This window comes from Narcine bancroftii, chromosome 4 (assembly GCF_036971445.1).
Source record: "Narcine bancroftii isolate sNarBan1 chromosome 4, sNarBan1.hap1, whole genome shotgun sequence".
NCBI classification, from domain to species: domain Eukaryota; kingdom Metazoa; phylum Chordata; class Chondrichthyes; order Torpediniformes; family Narcinidae; genus Narcine; species Narcine bancroftii.
This window is the reverse complement of record NC_091472.1, coordinates 54155954-54177916: the sequence shown is the minus strand read 5'-3', so window position 1 is coordinate 54177916 and position 21963 is coordinate 54155954. Positions and strand designations below refer to the sequence as shown.

General features: G+C 38.2%; 1 protein-coding gene across 5 annotated transcripts in view; it reads right to left on the bottom strand.

Moving 5' to 3' along the window:
• The window catches only part of LOC138760566 (tyrosine-protein phosphatase non-receptor type 14-like), a 282028-nt gene that overhangs the window by 171165 nt on the left and 88900 nt on the right, over positions 1 to 21963 (bottom strand). For 2 of the 5 annotated variants that reach the window (XM_069931296.1, XM_069931297.1), the window contains one exon: positions 2945 to 3254. The exons of 1 other annotated variant lie outside the window; for it this stretch is intronic. In XM_069931296.1, coding sequence (XP_069787397.1) covers positions 2945 to 3118 — 174 coding nt within the window. In that variant the 5' untranslated portion in view covers positions 3119 to 3254. Of the gene's footprint in view, positions 1 to 2642; positions 2713 to 2944; positions 3255 to 21963 lie in introns of those variants that run through there. 2 more of the 5 variants (XM_069931298.1, XM_069931299.1) reach the window with 2 other exon arrangements.

Here is a 21963-nt window from a genome sequence, read left to right as displayed (position 1 = left end):
TTGAAGGGCTCAAGCCCAAAACTTTGTTTCTGTGTCTTTAGCTTTGCTCTATAAAGGACACGGTCTGACCTGCTGAGCTTCTTCAGCATCGTGTTTTTATTTCAACCACAGTGCCTGCTGACTTTCATGCTTTACTCCCTACTACCATTGACATAATAGCAAGGCTATTCTTTCTGTTGCCCTCCTTAAACAAAGGAAGAGCATGACCTTACTTTAATGTTTAAATTAATTTCAAGATGTTGTTAATTATTTTCCAATATAATGTTGATTATAAAAAAATATATTTGGCACATTTCAACTGTTTCTAAATGCCTCCAATTATCAGATCCAAGATCAGATCAAAAGCCTTCAAATAGCAAGCTGTCAGGTGGGTCTCAGGTTAAATTCTCAAAATCCATTATCCAAGTCTGTCAGTGTTAACAATCTGCTCTACTTCACGTGGGACTTTCATGGATAGAGAACCATTACAGCGGCCTCCCTGTATCCAGATCAGATTACTTTTGGTGGGCATGCTTTGTGAAAACAGATTGGATTCAGTACAATTTGGCTCAATATAACAGCATTGTAATTACCCAACATGCTGCATATATTTTGAATTTCAATTCTAATCCTCGATTAGATTTTATACACTCACCGCGTATTTTAATTTAAAGAAACTATTCAGAAAACACATAGCTCATGTAATGCACATCATAAAGCAGTGGATTGGATTTATAGAAAAGAAGCAATTAACACTCAAGGACAAAATACAAATGGCAAGGTGAAATTGTGTTCTAACTTTAGACCATAAGGCATGGATCAGAAATTGACTATTCAGCCCATTGAGTCTGCCCCAGTATTTAATCATGAGCTGATCCATGTTCCCACTCAGCTCCACTGTCCGGCTTTGATGCTCTGGCTTATCGAGAATATATCAATCTCTGCTTTAAATACACCCAATGACCTGGCCTACACAATTGCCTGTGGCAACAAATTTCATAGATTTACTATCCTCTGTCTGAAATAATTCCTCTGCATCTCTGTTTTAAGTGAACGCCCTTCAATCCTGCCCTCTTGTCCTAGACTCCTCCACCATAGGGAAAAACCTTTTACATCTATTCTGTCCACATCTTTTAACATTTGAAATGTTTCAAAGAGATTACCCCTCATTCTCCTAAATTCCAATGAATACAGGACAAGAGCTGTCAAACGCTCCTCGTGTGATAACCCTTTCTTTCCAGGAATCATCCTTGTAAATTTCTCCTACATCAGCACATCCCTTCTTAAATTAGGAGCCCAAACTGCTCACAATATTTATAAAGCCTCAACATCACATCCCTGCTCTTTTATTCTATTCCTCATGAAATGAATGCCAGCATTGCATTTGCCTTCATCATCAGCTCAATGTGCAAATTTACCTTCAGGGTATACTGCATGAGAGCTCCCAGATCTATTCGTGTCTGTATATCTTCAATTTTGTCTCCATTTAAAATATAGTCATCCCATTTATTTTTTTCTACCAAAGTGGATGACTGTACAGCATTGCCATTTCTCTGCCCCTTCTCCTTCTACAGCCTCCCTGCTTCCTCAACAGTACCCGCTCCTCTACCTACCTTGGTATCATCTGCAAACTTGGCCACAAAGCCATTCATTGCATAATTCAAATCATTAATATACAACATGAAAAGGACTGGCCCCAACACCAGCCCCCATGGAACACCACTTGCAACCGACAGCCAACCAGAATTAGATTCCTATATTCTGATACCCTGCTTCCTGCCAATCAGCCAATACTCTACTTATGTGAGCCTGTTTCCTGTTATACCATGTGCTTTTATCTCAAGTAGCCTCATAAGCGTTACCTTGTCAAAGCCCTTCTGAAAACCCAAATACGCAGCATCCACTGCACCTCCTTGATCTAGCCTGTTTGTCACCTCTTCAAAGGACATAGAATAATGATGGACATATCCACTGTTTCTTCTTAATCTCTCTCTGACATCTCCCATCTATACCAACCACTGCAAATACTTTTTTACCCCAACAGGCCCCGAAAGGCTTGCCCCATTGTGCCTTTATAAACAACATCATATGCTATTCTTGGATGATCTTTATAATTTACACATTACTTTTAGATTACATAATTGAAAATAAACCAGAACCAACTTCCAACTAGTACACGCATTTACCACCTGACAACTCTGCATTACGAAGGATCAAAGTGATAGTTCCTCCAGCTGGCTAGTGATGGCAATTTTATTGACACATATTGCTAAATAGCTCATTAAAACAGATGAGGTCTCTCCTTCTACAGATGACCTGACTTCAAGAACCAGGGCCTTGTATTTTGAAACATTCTCTCTTAGCTTCGTAGCCTCATTGTTTCCTCCTCATTTACAACCCATATTTTTTCCTCAGTTTATTATCACTGTCTGTTGACCATTGAGATGAGAAAAATATAGAAATCCAAATTGTTGCTTTTGTGTCTCAACAGCCTTGTCTATGAGTAAAAATCATGAAGGATGGTGATAAATTGGCATTCAATACAAATCTGAACAGACAGTAACTGCATAACTTAGACAAAGTAAAGCGTAAGGTTTGATAAAATATACAAATGCAAATTAATCTTGTATCAACAATGGATGAAGCAAAGAAAGAAGACATACAACTACCAGAATTTCACTTGTCTTCATGAGCCAAGTCCCTCTCCTGACTTTTTCACTTAAATACTTCCACCTTGGAAGAAAGAATCCTTAAGTGAATTTGTTGCCATTGGGAAAACTACCACATTATCACTTTGCAAGATCAACTCAATGAACTGTGATTCATTATGTCCAAATGGCATTAGGCCCAAATGGCAGTTGTGTAATCTTAAGATTTTCTTTTGTTTATGATAAAACAATCGTCCCTTAAAACCCATGTCTTTCTACGGCATCATTTAGTAAATCCATAAATTAGGTTGACCTACCTCACGCAATTCCAATCGTTGAGCCACAGCTTCCAAGCATTCTTGTCCTGTGCCCTCGACAGAGAGTGTGTATTCTATGACATTGCTGTCCAGCAGTCTGATACGTGTCACAAAACAATTCTTGTTCAGTACATTGTAACGTCTGGTCCTCCTTAGTTTCAGCCTGAAAGGCATGGCTCACTCGCCTTGGAAGCAGTGCCTCTCTGAAATTAATCCCTTAAATAGTTTGCTGGCCGTCTCACAGCTTCTTTTCTGACAAGGGTGAAAACAGCTGTCCCTTCCCTGGTGACATTTAAGAATCTGATGCTTCCTGTAGAAAATAACATTTGGATCAGTCAGAACCAGACTGCATCAATGTTTTGAACAGTAGTTTAAACCTGAGGTACAGTTCACTCACATATCTAAAATGCTTTTCTTAAGTAATCACAATTAAGCATTTCCTTTGAAACTGTAAAATTCCTTGTTGATAGATCATCTGTTCTCTATCTTATACAAAATACTGTCATTAACCAGGTATGTTATGTACGACTAGATGTTAAGGAACATTTTCTAAAAAGATCACCAATTCCTGAAAATAGGCTAATCATTTTGAATGACGCACAAAGAAAAAGCCAAATTTATGATATTTGAGATTTACTTCAACCTATAATTCAGTACATTTTAGCAAAATGAGTAGACAGTGCAGAGACAGCCACAATAAAAATTAAGATATCACATTATCATCGTATTTAATTAGTGGTGGAAAGCTCTTCTATAGGGATTAAAATACAATCAGCACAAGCGAAGAGAGCTTGGTATCAAACTGTTCAATACAGATACTAACTCTAGCTGTCCTAAGTGTAGACATTCGATTTACCAAATTACATCCTGTCACCTTGATCTAAAGTTCACAACAGGATTGACAAAGTACCATCTTTCAAATGAGCTGGGAAACCATGGCTGCATCCACCAGCTAAGTTAAGTTCAAATTTATCATCTGACTGTACTTATACAATCAAACAAAATAGTGCTTCTCTGGACAACAGTGAACACACATACATATTGCACATCAAGATAATCATACACATACATAAATGTATAATTTAAAATAAATATATAAAATATTTTCAAATAATTTTCTCTGTTACTTGATACTGTTCATTCATCTCACCGCCTGTGGGAAAAAGCTATTTTCCAGCCTGACAGTCCTGAATTTGTTGCTCCTGTACTTCCTTCTTTATGCTAGTGTATCAAAGATACTTGTGTGCTGGATGGAAAGGATCCTAAATAATTATTTGAGCATTGCTCACTGTGAATATGGTCAAGAAAGAGAGACTTGGGGGGTTTTGATGATCCTCTGTATTGATTCCAGCTACTGAAACCACATGATGCAGCCAGACAGGACATTCTCAATTCCACATTTGTAAAATGTTGTCACGAATAGAATCCAGCAGCCTTGACCACCTCAACCTCCTTAGGAAGTAATTCAATCTTCTTTGTCTATACGATCAGCATCACACCAAGATTATTATTCATTGTTACAATATATTCTGTGGAAACTTATCATGCATCATTTGGCCACCATGTTTTCTACCATGACAGACTAAATTTCCGAGATGTTTGCGGCAGTTAGTGTAATGCCTTTACAGTGCCTACAATCAGGACAGGGGTTTAAATCCCACGCTGTCTGTAAGGAGTTTGTACATTCTCCCTCTGTCTGAGTGATTTTCCCCAGGGGCTCCAGTTTCCTCCTACTATTTGAAACAAACTGGGGGTATAGGCTAATTGGGTGCAAATTGGACAGCATGGATGCATGGGGCAAAATGGCCTGTTACAGTGTTGTATTTCTAAATTTAAATTTAAAATTTATATTTAAAAATTCACTTTAACTGCCCTTAAATTGATTTTTGGATCAATTTAAAATTATATCATTTTATTGACCAACTCAAAACCAAATTTTGTATTTTACTTCATTCAGATGTGCAATTTTGATTAAATGGAAAGATAACACTTCACCTACACAATGGTTAAGGGATATTATGTCTTGTTTAAGTTTAGAAAAAAAATAGATATGCCATTAAAGAATCAAATGCCCATTTCCTAAAGACATAGGGCCCTTTTATGGACCATTACCACAATCTAATGTTTTACGGTTGTTAAATGAGCTTCGATACTGTGCTATCTATTTCCAATTTGTTGCTACTTGATACCAACATGCTAGTTTTGTTTTCAACCTTGTATAGTGGTAGGGGTTTTGAATCAATGTTTTTTCTCTTTTTTTTTGTAATTTGTATCTAATCTATAATTGTACAGCTTAACTTTTGTATTATTGGAAACTTCAATAAAAATATTTTAAAAAGAAAGAAAAATTCACTGGATGCAAAGTACTTGGATGAATGGGTTGATTTTTGTTTCTGATTTGAAAAATAACTGGAGCCCATATTTACAATATACTGGTTTGAAAATTTAGACCTCTCAATAACTCATTTCGGTGGTGATTTTTCAGCTCCACAGTTATTGAATTGACATTATACATGTATTTTTGGCATTTTTCTTTTTTTTCCCCCTCTTCTTCCTTTATTCTTTTTTTTTTAATTAGGGATTTAGAGGTGATAGAGGGTGGAGAGGGAGGGAGGGATAAGGGATGAGTGTTGTGTGTGTGTGTGTGTGTGTGTGTGTGTGTGTGTGTGTGTGTGTGTGTGTGTGTGTGTGTGTGTGTGTGTGTGTGTGTGTGTGTGTGTGTGTATCTTCTTTCTTTGGCTTGGCTTCGCAGACGAAGATTTATGGAGGGGTAATGTCCACGTCAGCTGCAGGCTCGTTTGTGGCTGAAAAGTCCGATGCGGGACAGGCAGACACAGTTACTGCAGTTGCAAGGGAAAATTGGTTGGTTGGGGTTGGGTGTTGGGTTTTTCCTCCTTTGTCTTTTGTCAGTGAGGTGGGCTCTGCGGTCTTCTTCAAAGGAGGTTGCTGCCCGCCGAAGTGTGAGGCGCCAAGATGTACAGTTTGAGGCGATATCAGCCCACTGACGGTGGTCAATGTGGCAGGCACCAAGAGATTTCTTTAGGCAGTCCTTGTACCTCTTCTTTGGTGCACCTCTGTCACGGTGGCCAGTGGAGAGCTCGCCATATAACACGATCTTGGGAAGGCGATGGTCCTCCATTCTGGAGACGTGACCTACCCAGAGCAGTTGGATCTTCAGCAGCATGGATTCGATGCTGTCGGCCTCTGCCATCTCGAGTACTTCGATGTTAGGGATGAAGTCGCTCCAATGAATGTTGAGGATGGAGCAGAGACAACGCTGGTGGAAGCGTTCTAGGAGCCGTAGGTGATGCCGGTAGAGGACCCATGATTCGGAGCCGAACAGGAGTGTGGGTATGACAATGGCTCTGTATACACTAATCTTTGTGAGGTTTTTCAGTTGGTTGTTTTTCCAGACTCTTTTGTGTAGTCTTCCAAAGGCGCTATTTGCATTGGCGAGTCTGTTGTCTATCTCATTGTCGATCCTTGCATCCGATGAGATGGTGCAGCCGAGATAGGTAAACTGGTTGACCGTTTTGAGTTTTGTGTGCCCGATGGAGATGTGGGGGGGCTGGTAGTCATGGTGGGGAGCTGGCTGATGGAGGACCTCAGTTTTCTTCAGGCTGACTTCCAGGCCAAACATTTTGGCAGTTTCCGCAAAACAGGACGTCAAGCGCTGAAGAGCTGGCTCTGAACTAAAGCGGCACACAACACATAGGGTTTTTTCAATTTATTATTAATAATTGTATTTGTGGTTTTAAAAACATAAATAAAATATAAAAAAGAAAAATATCAATGTATCATCTGTTTATCATAAAGTTAAAAAAGATGTTTTGAACATTAGTCTTGCAGATTTTGAGTGTGTTGAACAATCAATTGATAGCTTTCTACTTTATTGTTGAGTGCTTAATATATGTGGGACAGGCTAGCTCTGGTAAATGATTTACCAGAAATTATTTCCCCAATCTAAACCTCTGAAATGATGCGTGCTGGTTAGCTGTAGATTAACCACAAATGGGGTGTTCTCTTCCAAAAAGATGGATAGAATCATGAAAATAAACTACAAAAGAAAATGCATTTTCAGCCTATATGGCATTATGACGAAAGCTGTGCTCCTCTAAATCCAGGTAAACACCACATTGACCAATGTCTGAGCAAAGGTGAGTGTGTCTAGACTGAGAGACCATTTGAAAACAAAAATCAATCTCAATCAAAAGCCGTATAAAATGTGCAAATGCAGCAAGCTGGTTGTTTGCATAAATTACTTCAATGAAACATAGATTTCATACTTGAAAAAACAAAATACCGTGGGACTAGTCACTTATCAGCTTCTAGACTGAAGCCTTTCATTTTGATCTCTACTGCTTGTTGTGTACTTAACAAAACTCTACAAGCTTGTTGTAACAACTAAAACAGGCATAACGCATGAAAAGAACATGTTTGGAAACTTAATCCCTATTTGATCAAAAAGCCTTTGTTGTGGGCTTTGATGCATTTCCCCCCTTAATTTACTGCTAGTTGAAAAATATGAAGAGTCACGTGAAGACTTCAAATTAATTTTAAATTTCTTCAACTCGGGATTTTATTTAAATCTGCCAGGGGAGATGTCTCAACCCGTCTCTCGCTTACGCCATCACGGCACACCACATGAAGAGGAATGTAGACCTAGTACCAGGGTATTCCTATCCCCAAACCAATATTGCAAGACACGTAATTTTGCTACATTTTATGCCCCTGTAATGACAACTGACATGCCAGCTCCTTCTCCCTCCAATCCAAGCACTATTCTAACATCCATTAAGAGAAAAGTTGCAACAGATTTATTCACAAAGAATTGGAGGAGAAACTCAGCAGGTTAGACAGATCCAAGGCTTCTCCCTGGGAATAAAATTGGCAGAAATACAAGGGACAGAATGGGAATAAGTATAACCCAGGTTGCTACGAGACTTGTGAGCTTGCAGCGCATATCAATGATGTGGATTGAGAACTGGCTGGCAGGTAGAAGACAGGGAGTTGGGATAAATGGCTCATTTTCTGAGTGGCAGGCGGTGACCAGTGGGGTGCCACAGGGATCTGTACTGGGACCCCAGCTGTTCACAATCTACATTAATGATCTGCATGAGGGGATTGGATGTAATATCTCCAAATTTGCAGATGACATTAAGCTAGGAGGGGTTGTGTGCATGGAAGAGGGGGTCAGGAAGCTCCAGTGTGATTTGGATAAATTGAGGGACTGGGCAGATACATGGCAAATGCACTACAATGTGGATAAATGTGAGGTTATCCACTTTGGTAATACAAACCGGAGGGCAGATTACTATTTGAATGGCAATAGATTAAGAGATGGGGAAATGCAGAGAGACCTAGGGGTACTTGTACACCAGTCTCTGAAGGCGAGCACGCAGGTACAGCAGGCGGTTAAAAAGGCAAATGGTATGTTGGCCTTCATATCAAGAGTATAGGAACAAGGATACCTTACTGCAGCTGTACAGGGCCTTGGTGAGACCCCACCTGGAGTATTGTGTGCAGTTTTGGTCACCTGATCTAAGGAAGGATGTTCTTGCAATGGAGGGAGTGCAGAGGCAATTCACCAGGCTGATACCTGGAATGGCAGGAATGACTTATGAGGAAAGATTGCGTAAATTGGGATTGTACTCGCTGGAGTTTAGAAGATTGAGAGGGGATCGCATAGAGACATATAAAATTCTGGCAGGACTGGACAGAATGGATGCAGATGGGATGTGTCCAATGATGGGAAAATCCAGAACCCGGGGCCATGGTTTGAGGATAATAGGCAAACCATTTAGGACCGAGATGAGGAGGAATTTCTATACCCAGAGGGTGGTGAATCTGGAATTCATTGCCACAGAGGGCAGTAGAGGTAGGTTCATTAAATATATTTAAGAGGGAATTAGATCTATTTCTTCAGTATAAGGGTATTAAAGGTTACGGAGAGAAGGCAGGGACGGGGTACTGAACTTTAACATCAGCCATGATCTCGTTGAATGGCAGAGCAGGCTCGAAGGGTCGAATGACCTACTCCTGCTCCTATCTTCTATGTTTTTATGATAGTTTGTTACCCAACATGGAGACAGAGAGGTCAAGGAATGGGAGAGAGGTGTCAGAAACAGTCCAGGTAAATTTAAGGATATGGGTGTAAGTTAGCAGTGAATTTAATTAAATTGTCAAGTTTCACACAGGTGCAAGAGGAAGCAGAGTAGTTGGGCAGTAGAACCAGAGGATGATTGGAACAGGGTCTGTTCCACATACCCAACAAAAAGGTTGCTTCACCTCATTTGTTCCCAGAATGAGGCTGCGTACTCCAAGAGATCCGAAATGTCCTCTTTCTTAATAAATGTGGATTTCCCCTCACTGTCATTGACAAAGCCTGCACACCTACCTCCTCTATTTCTAGTACTTCTGTCCTTACCCCAACCAACTCCAGGCAGAGCAAGACAAAGACACTCTGATACACTCTGGAAATTAGACATGATAATATCAATAAAATTTTCAGCCTGGACAGTTTTATTCAGATGCACCATATAATAAAAAATTGGATGCAACCTGAAACCGAAACTGACTGTTTCATTACTGTTTGACCAAACAAGCAATTAACTATCCTCAGGCTAAGCTTACTTCCAGCAATTTAATTTTCCACCGAAAAGAGAAAAGGCCACCTAAAACATACTTCAGATTGGTGTCATTCTCAAGTGAAGATTGTACAACTGTCATAACTATAAAATAGCATAAACTCAACTTGCCATGAATAAGACAATGAAAGATGCTCCATTAATACAAGTATATTCCGCTTTACAAATATTTGCTTAATGCAAATTTGCTTTTTACAAAGAAACCTGAGTTGCTATCTGAAAGAAATCTGAATGCGTTTACGCTTTTACAAAAGTAGCCTTCTGTAATAGTGAATGGGTCTTCGCTTTATGCCATTTCGACTTACGAAAGGTTTCAAAGGAGCACTCTACCTTTGTAAAACAGGGTATACCTGTATGCAAACAACATTGTCATATTGACTATTTTATACTTGCCTGCTACTTTTCCTGTACAAGTCGTTATTTTTTTAAATAAACAAAAACTTGAATTTCTTTCGGAAAATGCCAATAACATTAAAAAGCTAAATGGACAGTCAACAAAACCATTACTCTGGAAATATCAAATAATTTTAAAAGATTTTCTTTTCAATTTTCCCTCCAAAGAGTTAAGCTTGCAGCAGTTAATACTGAAAACATAATTAGCACACTACATGTTGAAAAGACTTAATACTTTGTTTCTTTTCATTCCTTTGACTTATTTTAACCAAAGTTTTCACTTCTTCAAATGCCTTGTCAGAATGAAAGGAGTCATGTCACGGTATTAGTCCAAGCAAATGGATTGCAGAGAATGTTGTGGAATGACCCTAATAATCTGTGCAATAACATAAAAATATACCATTTTTTCCTTTAGGATTATATAGATTTATTAACATCCATCACACTCCACTGCCTCTTTTTTCAACCATCTGATAAGATCTTACAAATATAATTTTCCAAAATTTGCAATAAATCTGTTGGCCCACAATAATCTGCTCTCCCTCTTAGAAATACAAACCTTCTGGGGCATGGCCATGCGAAGGACATAGATAGATGCGTTTTGGTTGAGCTCTCAGTGAAGAGTACGTAATAGATGGTCAAAACTTGTAAACCAAGATTTACTTCATGAAAAATTGGATAAAACTAGCACAAAGAAGCCAAGTCAGCCAAGAACAAAGATTGAAGAAGCTCCTATTCTATCGGGAACATTAGATGAAAGTCCAAAAGGGCGTGGTGCAAAAATGGCAATGGGACACGCAGAACCAGGTAAAACTAGGGAGTCGGGTCAAGAGTTGGCATCATTCTAGAAAAAAAATGGAGAATTTTAGTAACCGATGAGAGATGTGAAAGAGAAAATGACCAAAATAAAAGAGATCGTTGAAGACCTGATGGATAGAATGGGTCGAGCAGAATTTGAATTGACAAAAACGCATGAAAAACTCGAAGGTTTGGAAAAAAATAGCCAAAGAATGGGAGTTGAATAAACAAGGACAGATTGACAAAATTGACCACATGGAGAACTTTAGTTGACAAAATAATGTCTGAATTATTGAACTAAAGGAAGGAATCAAGGGAAGAGATCCCATGATTTTTTTTCAAAAAGGTATCCCACAAGTGTTGGGAGAAGATAAATTTGGAGAAAAACTGCATATCGAGAGAGCTCACTGAACCTTTGGACCCAGAAGACCCATCAACCAGAAACCAAGACCATTTCTGTTGAGACTTTTAAGCTACCAAGGATGGGAGATAATTCTGGGGGCAGCATATGAATACTCTGAACAGAATAATGGCCTGCTCAAGGTTGATCATGAAAATTTACTACTTTTTCAAGATTTCAGCCCAACCCTGATTAATCAAAGAAAAGAATTTGAAGATGTGAAAAGGACAACTACATGCTAAAATCTTGAAATACTTAATGTATCACTTTGAGGGTCGAAGTAGGAAGGGAAATGACGATTTTTCAAGACCAAGAAGTTGGTTAAAAAAAAAATTCAGGTTGCCAAGGGAGAAGATTGTGAAAATATTTATAATGGAACTAAGTAAAAGTAGTAAAGGTTGTATTTTTTAATTTTGTTAAACCATTTTATATTTATTGTTTAAAAGTAAAATGCATAGAAATGCTCATGGAGAAAAATAAAATCTGGGAAAAGTGGTAGCAGGGTGGAAACTCTGGTCTAAGGGGAAGAAAGGCGCTTAGAAAAGAGTATAAAGAAAAAGATGGCGCTAAATGGAGGGGTCCTCCTTCCTCGAGAGGTTCCGAGGGCTTCTTTCCCAGGCTTTCAATACTCTACATCAGCGTCGGAGCAGGGACATTGTGTTTTTCTTAAAGGGGAAGAGTCATTTTATTATTTAAAGAGTCAAAGAAATTTTACTGTTAAAAAAACATTGTTTTAAAGAAAAATATGGATAGAATATTAAAATTTATTAGTTTTAATGTTAATGGAATTAACGGGTGATGAAGAGAAAATAGGTCTTGGCATACCTAAAAAAACTAAAGGCAGATAGTCTTTTTACAAGAAACACATCTTACCAAATAGGAACATTTAAAATTAAAAATAGGATGGGTGGGGTAAGTAATATTGTCTACATTTGGATCAAAAACAAGAGGTGTAGCAATTTTAATTAATAAAAATATACCAATAAATGCTTAACCAATCAAGTTGGAAGATTTATAATTGCACACACGAAAACGTATGCAGAATAATGGATGTTTATGAACATTTATGCTCCCAAATTATGATGATGAAGTCTTTACGAAGGATATCATTTTTAAAAACTGCAGGGGGAAGACAAAACATATTGATTAGAGGAGATTTCAATTTTTGTTTAGATCCAATATTGGACAAATCAGTGAGAACAATAACAAGAGCAAAAGCTGCAAAAACAACATTGTCCTTATGAAGGTTTTAAATTTAATTGCTATATGGAGGCAGATCAACCCCTTAGAATGAGACTACTCATTCTATTCAAGGGTACATGATACACATACAAAAAATGACTTATTTTTAATGTCTCCCCAATTACAGAGTAGAGTGGAAAAAAACAGAGTAGTTGGCAAGACTTTTATCAGACTACTTGCCATTAATGTTAACTATTACAATAATAGAAAAGTATGCATAGATGGTGCCTGAATGCTACATTATTAAAGAGGAAGGATTTTTGTGAATTTATTAAGAGACAGATAGAAATATTTTGTGAAAACAATCTTCCTTCCACTAACAATATTTTTTCTAACATTGGATATGCTTAAAGCTTATTTGAGGGGGCAAATTATTTCTTATACTAAAAATCTTGAGAGAATAAGCAGAAGATTTAAAAGTTATAGAGAATAATACAACAAAATTTGAAAAAAAATCAGATATCAAGAACATAAAAATATAGAATATTAGAGAATAAAAATATAGTACAATATAGTAATACAATATTACCATATAATACAATATAGTACACTACAAACATATAGAATAGGAAAAAATGATATCAAAAACTAAACAAAAATATTATGAACTAGGAGAATGGGCACACGAAGTGTTATCTTGGCAGGTTAAAGCAGAGGAGTCATCCAGAATGATAAATGCTATAGAAACAGAAGCTGATACTGTAACATATAATCAAAAAATAAATAAATAGTACTTTTAAACAATACTATATGAAACTATATAAATCAGTGTTAGTAGGAAATGAAAACATGATGGACGAATTTTTAACAAATGTTGAGCTTCCTAAACGAGAAGAGAGGAAAAGGAAAATCTCTGGGTACTTTGCAAGCTAATAAGTCCCAGGGGAAGATAGGTTTCCTTTTGAGTTCTATGGACAATTTAAAGATTTATTGATGCCTCTGTTGACAGATGTGTTCGACCAGGTGGTGGAGACCCAAACCCTCTGGGAAACTTTATCAGTGCTACTGAAGAAAGGTAGAGATCCATTAAAAACTTCATCACACAGACAAATATCACTTCTGAATGCAGATTATAAAATTCTTGCAACAGAATGGGAGAGTATTTTCCAAAATTAATACATCTAGATCAGGTTGGAATTGTTAAAGGAAGACATTCTTCCTAGATAGATTATTCAATATAATCAAGGTTGAATCCAAAAAAAACTATTTCTTTCAATGCATTCGACCAACTAGAAAGGCCTTTCTTATATAAAAACCTTGGAAAAATTTGGTGTAGGTAGAAAATTTATAAATTGGATAAAAACAATTCATCATAAGCCACAAGCTAAAATTATATCTAATAACCAAATGTTATCTATTTTTTCCTTGAGTAGATCGAGTAGATAGGGCTATCCCCCATCTCCAACATTATTCATACTAGCTATTGAACTTCAGAAGGAGGTCAGATATTAAGGGCTTCAATGATGGAGAGGAGGAACATAAAATTAGTTTATTTTCTGATTATGTGCTATTATACAAGTCTGACCCAGCTGAATCATTGATAAGATTACAAACAATATAAAGAAAATATGGAAGAATATCGAGATATAAAATAAATATGGAAAAAAATGAGATAATGCCATTGCAAAACTTTGATTATGAAAGATATTAAAATCATAGTAGATTTAAATGAAAGAAGGATGAAATTAAATACTTAGGAATAATGACAGATAATAATTTAAAGAATTTATACAAGATTAATAATATTTCTCTATTAGAAAAAAAGGATAAGGTTTACAGAAATGGAAAGATCTACAAATTACATTAATGGAAAGGATAAATTATATAAAAATGATGGTAATGCCAAGGCTACTATATCTCTTTCGATTGTTGCCTGTTATACTAACTAAAAAATTATTTAAATTATTACATAATTGTATAAGACAATTCCAATGGAATAACAAAGTACCAAGAATTCCACTGGAATAGTCAACATGGGACTATAAATTGAGAGGACTTAGACTCCCAGATTTTAAGAATATTACCTATTGTTACGGAGTCCAGAGGACCTCAAAAACCAGCAGCATTAGATATGCACCACAACACAGATTTACTTAAACAAAAGTAGTTTTTAATTACAATTGAACAAGAAAGCAGAATTAAACTTTAACTTATTACTTAACCTACCTAACGACTTAATCCCACCTCTAATACTAAGCTCAGGTGTGTGTATGGTATATTTAAGATTAGAAAAGTTCTTTGGATCACAGTCCAATCTTGCTGGTTGCAGGCAATTCTTGTACTGTGCACAGAAGTTAGCATTAATAAAATTCACCAGTCTTCATTAGTGGGAACAGGCAAATGGCTACCACTCAGGAGGGTTCTTGCTGGTTTTCAGAGAGAGATTCCTTTTCCAAGACATTCACAACTGATTCCTTCTCAAACAGTCTTGCTGACAAAACCTGCCCCCTTCAGGGTTCTCCAGATAATCCTCTTTCTTTCAGGTCACCTTTCAGACTGTCAGTCTTCTCCTTTGACCAGGCAGCCTGCCAAAGTTTGTCAGCTTGTCCTTCTGGAACTGATTTCTGTGACTCCTCTCTGTTTCGCTCCCTCCCTCTTCGCGAGCAAAACTGTTCTCAGTCTGCCTGCAAAAATCACATGCTCTCCCAGGCAAGTTGTATTCTGCAACTTTGTTGTTCTTTCTGCAAAAGCACTCTGCAAAAGTCCTCCAAATATTCTGTGTTTTGAAATGAGTGTGTGCAAGCTACTCTAGCAATTCCTCCCAAGCCACCTCTAAATACTCTTGTCACATTATCAACACAAAGAAGATTTCTATCATCTTTCTTTGAAGAACGCAGTGCCCTTCATGGATTCGAATGGGATTGAATTAAATAAAAGAGGAGAAAATTAAGGACTTTATTTATGAGGATTGTTAAGTCAATTACAAAAAATGGACAATCCTATATTAATACACATGATTAGGATATGGCAAGAAATAAATTAATGTACCAGGAAAAAAATTGCAGGTATATCACTGAGGACACCATTATATAAAAATGTACAACTGCTTATGAATCTGGACTATATAGGGTTACAAATATAATAAAAAAGATGCTATTATAAAAATATAGAATACGACAAAGGAATATGATATGTTGATGATTGTTATATGGAAGGATCTCTTGTGTCATTTGAACGATTAAGAAATAAGTATTTCTTATAGCTAATGGGACATTCTTTTGCTTTCTCCAGTTAAGATGGTTCTTAAGAGAAAGATGGGGGCTAACCTTGGCTCCACCTGAAATGAGTGAGATGGACCAAACAATTTGGCTGGGAAACACACCTAAATTTATAGCTAAAATGCACTTTGCTTTCCAAAATGCAAGTGTAAAATCAGGCTTACAGAGATCGAGAGAGAGAGAGAGATGGGAGTCAGATTTAGGAGTTGCAATAATGGAAAGATGCTAGTCTGATTGGTGTTTGAATAGCATGACGTCAATTATAAATGCAAGATACAGATTAGTGAAATATAATTTTCTACATTAATTATACTTCACACCACAGATATTACATAAATCAAAATTGTAATATTGGATGTGGAATAGAAATATGAATGTTTGTACATGCTACGTGGTCGTGCACAGAGGAGAGATCTTTCTGACAGGATATTTCTGAAATACTAACGAGGATAACAAAGGTGGCCTTTACGGACGACTTGGAGCTTTATCGTTTGGGCAATTTTATTGAAATAAATGACGAACTAACTAAATTCCGAATTTCATCTGTTAAAATAGCTTTAGCTGTGGCCTAGAAAGGTATTGCGGTCACTTGGAAATCTGACTCCCCTCTACAGATTGTCCAATGGAAGACAGAGATGGACAGTTGTATACCTATGGAAAAAAAAATCACATATAATCTGAAGAACAAATATGACATATTTATAAAAAATATGGCAACCATATTTGGACTATATAGGGGCACAAATATAATAAAAAAGATGCTATTATAAAAATGTGACCTCCCCAATGAAGACTTACTTCGTTTTTTTGAAAACCCAACTGTAAGCCCTGACGGTGTACGGATTTATAGTGTGAAGGGGGTGGGAGAGATGGGGTTGTATGCAATGGATAATTTTGATATGTATATTCATGGAAAAAAAGAAAAATAAAATATACAAAAAAATGTAAACCTCCAAAATAATGATCGTTGTCTCATCACCAGAAGGAAACACAAAAAAAAGTACTTGACACAAAAATGCTGGAGAAACTCAGTAAGTCGCAGAGTGTTCTTAATATAGCAAAGATACATAACCAATGTTTCGGCCCTGAGCCCTTCCCCAAGTTTTAACAAAAAGCAGGCAGGTGCTTAAATAAAATGATGGGGAAAGGAACAGATGGAGGAGCACAGGCCCACAGGTAGGAGGTCATATGAGGACATGGCTGAGTCAGCACAAGAGGAAAAAAGTTGAGAAGTATTGCAGGAGGCACTAGCGCTCTCAATAGAAAGCAAAGTGGGTAGAGAGCTGGAGGGAAGGAGACAGAGGGATGGGGAAAAGAGGGACACAGGGGGTGTGAGCTAACAGAAACCAGAGAAGTCGATATTAACTCCAAAGGAATATTAGGTGTTGCTTCTCTAATTCGCCAGTGGCTTCTATTTGGCAGTGCATGAGGCCAAGGACAGACACATCGGCGCAGAAATGTGATGAGGAATTGAAATGGTTGGCCATTGCAAGATCCCCGCCATTGCGGTGGACAGAGCAAAAGGTGCTCATCAAAATGATCTTCCAGTCTGCGTCCAGACTTCTAATGTAGAGAAGGCCACAATGAAACCACCAGTTGCAAAAAGATGCAGACTGGGAGATTGTTTCATTGAGCACCTATGCTCTGTGTACAGCAATGGCAGGGATCTTCTTTTTCGTCAGCCATTTCAATTGGGAGAAAAATCTGCAATTCTTTTATCTATGTTCTCCATCTTAAACAATTAGGCACCCACTGATTGTTTTAAAGATCATCACCAAAATGACAGCAAGCCTGCTAATATGTCAGTGAAACAGATAGCAACATGGTCAAGATAACCCTATCACCATCACACCCGGGCATTCAGTGAATAATAATGTTTCTCACTGGACTGCACCAGTTCATAGCTACTTTTCAGCCAATTTGCCCATAGCAAATTTAAAGTGGGAATGCATCATTTAAAATGGTTCTGTGTTCACCATACTTTCTGAAAAAGAGCAACAAAATATTCTTGGTACTTGTGAATTCCTGGGTTGTAGTTATTTATATTGGCACAGAAGATCATTTGACCCAGCTGTTCATAGCTTCTATTCACCCACAGCCCACGTTAATATTCACTTACTAACTGTGGACCATATGTAACAAACCCATAGTCCACCAGTTGGTGGGGGAAGAGTGGGGAGGAATGGTGAACTCAAGCCCTTTCCACAATACTGACAGGATGTTTGCTTTGTTTGTGGGGAGAATCTTCTGAGAACTTTTATCTGATAGACCACATGAACAGAAGCCACATGCAGATCCAGGCTCTCTCCCATCTACCTCCTGGCCAAAGACCTCAATGCCACATAGGAGACCCACTCCTCTTATTTCTCTATAATCGGTCCAGCTTATTCATTCTCATGTGCTCAGCAACTCTCATTTGATTTTTTGCCACTTACCTACCCAGAGGGGTTAGTTATAGCAGTTCACTAACATTCCAATGTGTCTTTGGAGCATGGGGTGAAACTGAAGCAGCTTGCAGAAACCACTGCAGTCACAGTGAGAATGTGCAAACTTCACAGTCAGCACCCAAGGAACTAACTGTTTCACCATATTGACCTTGTGTACCTTCTCTTAGGGAAAGTTGAACAAAAGGAACATGCAGCCATTGAAAATTCTGGAGCTTTAAAGGTTTCCAAGATCAGTGTCCCCAAAATGAAATTTGATATTTGAAGATTCAGTCATTCTGACAAGCGCAACAAGGGTAGCGCATCAACCTTTCATCTAGTATCTCCTGCTGACCTTCTTTCCCCTCCCCTTCACACAAACACCCATCTTCCCACTGATTACAAATAATATCAATCAGAACCACTTACTCTTCCTTTACTTCTGCCACTGCTCATATCATTGGTATTTGCTTGACATTTTAAACCTGTCAGTGCCACCTCTCACAAACCCAGCTTTGCACTGATCATTGCTCACTCCTTACCCTATCTTACACCTTTTGTGCTCAGTCAATAGCCCCTTTCCCACTTCCAAGTGGTCCCAGGAATTAATGGCCAATCAACCTAAAAAGTGTGAAAGGAAAAATCTTCTCAATGCTGACATAAAACAATTTCATCTCACGCCGGGGATTGCGGGTCTCGACCCCTAGTACAATCCCTGATGTCTGCACATGCCAGCGTTGCAATCAGACAAGTGTAGAACGGGCAATTGCATTCTAGGATAGAAATGGCCCAAGTTTTTGTGCGTGTGCAGGAACGTGAAGGAAGATTAAAATGAAGGTACAGGTATGTAGAGCTCGTCGAAAGAACCAAAGACTTGTTGATCCAAACCAAGGCTTTTATTAGCAAAAGACCGGAGCTCTTCACAGGTGGCCGACCAGTCCGGAATGATCCGACCTGGCTAGGGACACAACCCTTTAAGGCCCAAACAATAGGTGTGGCTTAGCTCTCAGCCAATCGCTGTAAGCACAGTCTAGATACAGTAACTATATACACTATGTACATTGGTGATAGATCTGTACTATCACAAGGTATAAACTTTGCCATGGGAAAATCACAATGGGGGAGGGGGGGAGGGAGAGAGATAAAAAATAAATAGCAATAGCAGACAATTTTTAAACAGCTTGGGAAAGTTGGTAGTGCTATAGCACACATTATAAAGACCGTGGAGAAAAAGCAATGGTGGACTTGACTTCTCAGAATGCCATGTGGCAGAGAAACCACTCCATGAGTGCTCTGTGTGCATGCAGACCTTTCAGTGCCACACAACATTCTGGGAGGGCAGGTCCACCATCATTTTACCCACTGTATTTACAAATCATATGTGATAGTGCTACCAACTTTCCCACGCTGTTTAAAAATTGCCTGTTATTGCTATTTATTGCCTGTACTTTTTCCATGGTCCCTTATAAAGGTTTATAAGGTCAGCACATCAACAACAACAGGGCCTGAAGGGATCATACTGTACTATACATAAAGATTAATTATGTTACAATTAGGCATGATTAATTTTGTTCAAATACAAGATCATAATACATTGATCAGGATTTAGGGCAGGTCCACCATCACTCGATGCATCATGATGTGACAGAGTATTTAGAGGTGGTTTGGGAGGAATTATTAAAGCAGCTTGCACACACACATTTTAAAACACAGAATATTTGCAGGACTTTTGCAGAATGCTTTTTGCAGAAGGCAACAAAGTATGGACAGCAGCTTACCTGGGAGAGCATGTGATCTTTGCAGGCAGGGGAGAACAGTTTTGCCCTCAGAGAGGGAGGGTGTGAAACAGAGAGAGAGGAGACAGAAATCAGTTCCAGAAGGACAAACTGGCAAACTGTGGAAGGCTGCCTGGTCAAAGAAGAAGACTGGCGATGTGAAAGGTGACCTGAAAGAAAGAGGATCACCTAGAGAACCCTGAAGGCGGCAAGTTTCGTCAGCAAGACTGATTGAGAAGGAATCAGTTGAGGATGTCCTGGAAAAGGAATCTCTCTCTGAAAACCAGCAAGAGCCCTCCTGAGTGGTAGCCATTTGCCTGTTCCCACTGGTGAACTTTGTTAATGCTAACTTCTGTGCACAGTACAAGAATTGCCTTCAACCATTGAGATTGGACTGTGATCCAAAGAACTTTTCTAATCTTAAATATACCATACACACACCTGAGCTTAGTATTAGAGAGGGGATTAAGTAGTTAGGTAGGTTAAGTAACAAGTTAAAGTTTAATTCTGTTTTCTTGTTCAAATATAATTTAAAAACTACTTTTGTTTAAGTATCCCTGTGTTGTGGTGCATATCTATTGCTGCTGGTGTTTGGGGTCCTCAGGACTCCGTAACAATGACGTCACCGGTAGAAAGTAGAACAGTCCTAACCCTGAGGATGGCTCCTTGCAAGTGTGAACGTGTGCAGTGTCCCAGTTAAGAGTGGTCAAGTTTAAACAGCAAAAACACCATTCCTATCCTGAGAGAGTGAATGGCCGAATTAGTGGGATGCAAGTGTAAAAGGGGCTATAATAACAACAACTTAACAGTCACTCATTCAATTGCTGGTCTAGTAATCCAGAGACTGGGTTGTCGACACATTCAAAAGTCAACTTGGCAGCTGAAAGAGGCAAAATATTACAAGTTACAGGCATTTTTTTCCTTCACGTCTGTATTCACCTATCACCCAGTTAGTGGCCTCATTCTCCCAGTTCCACCCATTCTTTCTCATCCAGCTCTATTTGCCTATCATCCTTTGTCCTTCTTTAACCTGCCTATCACTTAGTGGCTCTTGTCTTAACCCGCCCCTTTTCCTCTTTCTACTGGTTATCTTCCCTCTCCACTCTCAGTTCTGATGCAAGGTCTCGAACCAAAACCGACAATTCCTTCCCCGTCTCCTCCCATCCATAAATGCTGCTCAAAGCATTGCATTCCTCCAGCAGTTTATTTTATGTTTCAGATTCCAGCATCTGCAGTCTCCTGTGTCTTAGTGACAGCCAACTAAGTCGTACTTCTCAGGAAAATTCCCATTCATACCCAGCCTGCCTTATAACTGATAAATGTGGTAAATTATGCACTAATTGATGACTGATTGCCCTCACTTCTACTAGCCCAACAAGAAAAAAGTAATAAACCATTTCAAGAATTCACTTTTTAAAAATTAATGCTGTGTTATTTTGGATCTTTTATTCTGATGAAGTACCAGAGGTAAAGCAGTTGAATTCTGATTATTACAGGAAAATTATGTCAGACCAAGAAGGATTCCAAGAAATGTGGTTGGGAATAAGTAACACACATGATGTGGTGATCTGAAATAGGTTTGATGAGTGCATTATTATTGGGGAAATTTTTTTCTAGGCCAAAGACAAACAAACAATATCAAATAGGAATATTTACCATGGCATCTGCTAGATCTGCAAATACCTCTCAAAATAATCACATAGCAATGATTAGCATCTCTTGACGTGATTTGACAGATTTAATTGTAATTGTGCCTTAGTTTTTCTTGTAGGAATACTCTTGATGAGCCATAGCCATAATAATACCTTTCTTGCTAATTTTACAAAGGCTTTATAGTTAACCAAAACCTTGCAAAATTGAATATGCATGCTTATGTTGGTGACAATTATAATTTCCCCCCTTCAAAGTATTTTGGTTTCTGCCAACTGAATGAATAGTTTTTACTGTAATTTTTTTTAAAATTCCACTCATATACACAACATAAATTAGAAAATGGGAACCATGTCAAATAAATCAATAATTTAAGTTCATGCACAGGGAACTTACATGATGCAGCAGGTCAGAAATATGAATGAACCTGATGCCAAGACTGAGGAATCCTGCAATAAAATAATGGGGTGCGG